Source organism: Rhea americana, unplaced genomic scaffold, assembly GCF_003343005.1.
Source record: "Rhea americana isolate MKP2758 unplaced genomic scaffold, rheAme1 scaffold_33, whole genome shotgun sequence".
Lineage (NCBI taxonomy): Eukaryota > Metazoa > Chordata > Aves > Rheiformes > Rheidae > Rhea > Rhea americana.
This window is the reverse complement of record NW_028186457.1, coordinates 110,077-114,281: the sequence shown is the minus strand read 5'-3', so window position 1 is coordinate 114,281 and position 4,205 is coordinate 110,077. Positions and strand designations below refer to the sequence as shown.

The window sequence follows — 4,205 nt, the reverse complement described above, 5'->3', positions numbered from 1 at the left end:
GCCCCCCCTGCCCGCTCCGGGCGCTGCTAATATGGCAAGGCCCCTTGCTATCTTTGCAAGTGGAGCCGGGCGGCAGGGCCGGCGCGGGGCRCTGCGCGGGGGAGCCCGGCCAAGGAATGTGACAGATCAGAGGCAGCTGCCACTTCAGGAGAGGGGGCAGAGGGAGCGCAGCTCCGCAGGGGCCGCACGCGGGGCTGGGGCCGGGGGGGACGCCGGGGCCCGCAGGGCCGGGGCAGCGGCGCCCGCAGGAGCTGCACCCGAGGAAGGCGGCGGAGCAGCAGGTGCCGAGGCGCGGGGCGCGCCGGCGTGGGGGCTGCTGCTGCCGGGCACGCAGGGAGCTCGCGGGGGCCGCGCCGCRCTCCCAGGGGTGGGCAGTGAGCCGAGCCCCGGCCTAAAAATAACCAGCCGCTCGCTCACAGAGCGGCGACCTTTCGGGGGCAGCGGTCGGCCGAGGGGGCCAGCACCGAACCCGCGGCACCGGGACCGGGGAGCCCCTCGGCGGGCGTCCTGCAGCGTGGGGAGCCACGCGCCATGCACCGAGCCGGGGCACGCGGCGGCACCAGTGGGGCCRGCGAGGAGGCGGCAATGGCTGGGCGCCCGCCGGCGAGGCCCGGTGCAGCCCCTCCGAGCCCAGGCATCCCCCCGAAGCGCGCCAAGGTCACCGCCGAGCAGGGGGGCGCCGAGGGGGCCCCTGCACGCCCGCGGGCGCCGGTCTTTGCACGCAAGCTGAAGAACGTKGCCGTCGGCACCGGCTGCGACATCGGACTGAAGGTGGTGGCGGTGGGGCACCCCCGGCCCGCGCTGCRCTGGTACAAGGACGACGAGCAGCTCGCGCCGCGCGGCGACGAGCACGGCACCCTCTGGATCCGCGACAGCAGGAGGGAGGACGCCGGCGTGTACACGTGCGTTGCCCAGAACGAGCTGGGGGTGGCCGTCACCAGAGCCGTGCTGGCCATCATCGACGTGGAAGGTAAGGGCAGCGCGGGTGTCCGCTCGCTGGCCCCCCGCGCACGGGGCCGCCGCAGCGCTTTGCAGCCCCCCGCTCCGGCGCTGCCCTGGGCTCGGCACCCGGAGGCCGGTGGGAGAAGCAGGATGCCCGGGCTGGGCTTGGGGGTGTGGGGCAGAGCCTGCTGGGGGCAGGAGGAGAGAGAGAGCATGGGGCTGGGCTGCCCCGCGGCCCCCCACCCACCCCCCGGGCGCCTCGGCGCGGCGGTGCCCGGGGAGCCCTGGCAGTGCTGGGCTTGGCACCGGGGGCAGCTGCCAGGGAACCGGGCCCCTCCGGGGGGCGGAGCCTGAGCCCTGCCAGTGGGAGGGGCCTACTCGCAGGAGGCGGGGCTTGTATGTTGTGGGCGTGGCCGGGCAGGCCGTGGGTGTGGCCTGTTGCTTAATAAGCCGGGGGAGGAGCCAGCCCCCCCCCGCCCCCCGGGGGTCCCGGTGCGGCTCCTTGCCCGGTGCAAGGGGCAGAGCAAGGGGCAGCTCCCCRCCCAGTGCAGGGGGCAGAGCGTGCCGCGTGGGGGGCAGCTCATCCCCGTGGTCAGCGTGGCCCCGGGCTGGTGGCCGTGCTGGACTCGCCGCGCTGCAAGGCCCCCTGGCAGCCCCCCAACCCTGCTGGGGTCCCCCGGCGGTGGGGTGCTCCTGTGGTGCTGGTGCAGCCGCCGGGGCGGGGGCTGTGAGCAGTGAGTGCTGGCTCTGTGACCACGGGCTGCCACAGAGCCAGCTCCTCYGCGTGGGGTGGGACCCGCCACCGGGCTGGCCCCCTCGGCAGGGCCATCGCAGGGCCAGCGGGACCCCCCGGCCGGGCTGGCTGGGCCCCGGCTCGTGGCAGAGCTGCTCGGGGGAATGAAAMGCGCCATTTGCATGAGGCTGTTGTCAGAGCCATGCTGAGCCCCGCAGCTCCTCCCGGGGTTTTSCTGGAGGATCCCTGGGGACACTGCGTTTTGCGGGGGACTGGGCAGCAGAGGGGCAGGAGGAGCCTTTGTGGTGCTGCAGGGAGCACGTGAGGAAGAGGAGGCATTGCTCCATGTGCGGCAGGGAYGTTGCGGGGGCACGTTTGGAGAATGAAGGAAGGAGTGCAGGCTGCTCACGGGCCTGGTGTGGGCCCAGTGGGGGCAGAGAGTGGTCCTGCCCGGCGGCGGGGCCGTGTGGGGTCCCAGTGCATTGCACCTTTGGGCTGGGGGGCCGCGATGCTGTGGATTCGGAAGGGGGCACTGAGTGTGTTGCAGGAGGTGTGCCTTGCACCGTGGGGCAGGAACAGCCTGTCCTGCTGGGGGGCACTGGGGGGGAGGGTGTTTCACCCCGCTCTGCGTGTCAGTGTCTCACTGCGGCGCTGCTTGCCCGGCCCCSACGCCGCTGCCAGCCGCCTGGCACTGCCTGATTTCCCCAGACGCCCGTTCCCGTTGTGCTGACGCACTCGTCCCTGCTCCCAATTTCAAGCCACCGGCCCTCGTGGCCACATTTCTGGAGCAGATGACGGAGGTGCGGAGCGGAGAGGACCGCCTAACGCGCACCCTGAATGTCACCCTGCCCCAGGCGCTCCTCCGGGCATGCCCTGGTGCCGAGCAGAAAGCCACCCCCAACGCCAGCGTGGGGGGCAGCTCCACGGGGTGCCCTGCAGGCAGGGTGCTGCCGGGTCCCTGTGCAGAAGTACCTGTGACGTGCAGGAGAAGTGCCCCGGGAGGTGCCGGGACGTGCCGCCCCAGCCCGTGGCTCGGCCCCACGGGGGCCCGGGCGCTCGGCACGCCGCTCCCCGGAGGCCGTTTCTCCGCGCCGGGAACCGAGCGGCGAGGAGGGGCCAGGTGTGGTGGAAAACGCGGCCGCAGCCGTGCTGGCAGGGCCAGGGTGACCCGGCGCTGCCGGCTCCGCGCTCGGCCCCGGCGGGTCCTGCTGCACCAGCTCCGCATTCCCCCTTGCTTGCACGAGCCCGATTTAGCTCCTCTAATCCCTTGCCCTGGATCTGTCGCTCCACCCCACTAATGTTTTTCTCCTGCTCTTCTCCCTGGTCCCTCGGGTGCATCAGCGCTGGCATGGGGGGTGTGAGGAGCCCCCACGGGGTGGCAGGGCTCCCCAGGGCGCACCGGCGTGCTGTGCTGCCAGCACCCCCGGCCCGTGCCGGGCCTGCCGCCGCCTCCTCGCCCCGCCGGGGGCTGTGCCACCCTGCCTCGCTGCCTGGGGGGCTCGCAGGCACGTTCAGGGGCTCGCCGACCCTTCCGGCCAGCCCTGGCGCTGCCTCTGGTCTGCACCAGGGCCCCGCCGGCTTTGCCCRCTGAAGCCCGTGTCGCTCCTCCTGAATCTGCCCCCTAAGCCGGATTAAACCACCTCTTGAGAACTCCAACTAAGCTCCCTGCAGCGCCCGGGCCCGGCCCTCCCTCGGCTGTGCCAGTGCCGGCTGATCCTCCCCGCCGRGGCTGCTTCTTGTTTCAAGGTTGGATTTGTCCGTCTTCAGCTCCCAGCCCGGGATCTTGCGCCGCTCGCCTCCACCTGCACTCAGCAATCAACGCGCCCTGTAACCTTTCCTCTGCCCCAGGAGCAGGCTGAGCYGGGGCACATTTGGGGGCAGGGAGGGAAGCGGGAGCTGCCCGTGCCCCGTGCCCCAGGGCAGCCCCTTCCCGCGCAGGCCGGTTGCTCCCCAGCGGTGCGGCGGGGAGAAGCGCATGTCGCAGCCGCGTTTGGTCCCTCTCCTTGCAGTACGTGCGGTGGCACCACGGGGCACAGGGCGGGTGCTGGGCAATGGGCTGTGCGCTCGCAGCCGGCACGGCGCGGTGCGGCCCGCTCGGATCCCAGCCGGCCCGGCACCGCGCGGCAAGGGGCATGCTTCTCCAGCCGGAGGAGCTGCGCTCGCGGCTTCGCCCTCCGCCGCAAGGTCCTGGGGCTGTGCGCAGCGGTGGCGGCTCCCCCGCGGGGACGGCCAYGCTGGCAGCGACCCTGGCGGCTCAGCACCCCAGCCGTTTATCTCGGCGCCTAATTTTAGGCCCTTGCTTTGCAGAGCTCTGTCCACGGTTAGTGCCAGCTGCCCCTTCCCTGCCAGCTCTCCTCACATGCTGCGCTCTCGGGGCCCGAACGGGAGCCGAAACCTCCCMTCGCCACCTCCTCCCTCCGGCCCCGGCGAAGCCTCGGCCGCTCCCAGGAGGGATCGCTGCTCCCGGGCCGGGCGCGAAGCGCTGCCTCGAGCTCCCAGCGGCGTCGCGCCTGCAGCGCCGGGCGCGGGC

At 73.1% G+C, this 4,205-nt stretch overlaps 1 protein-coding gene across 1 annotated transcript in view; it reads left to right on the top strand.

Moving 5' to 3' along the window:
• The first annotated feature begins 217 nt into the window (after nucleotides 1-217).
• Nucleotides 218-4,205, top strand: part of SPEG (striated muscle enriched protein kinase) — a 39,168-nt gene continuing 35,180 nt past the window's right edge. Inside the window, exon 1 of the mRNA XM_085311036.1 lies at nucleotides 218-1,078. Coding sequence (XP_085167162.1) covers nucleotides 532-1,078 — 547 coding nt within the window. The 5' untranslated portion in view covers nucleotides 218-531. The remainder of the gene's footprint in view (nucleotides 1,079-4,205) is intronic.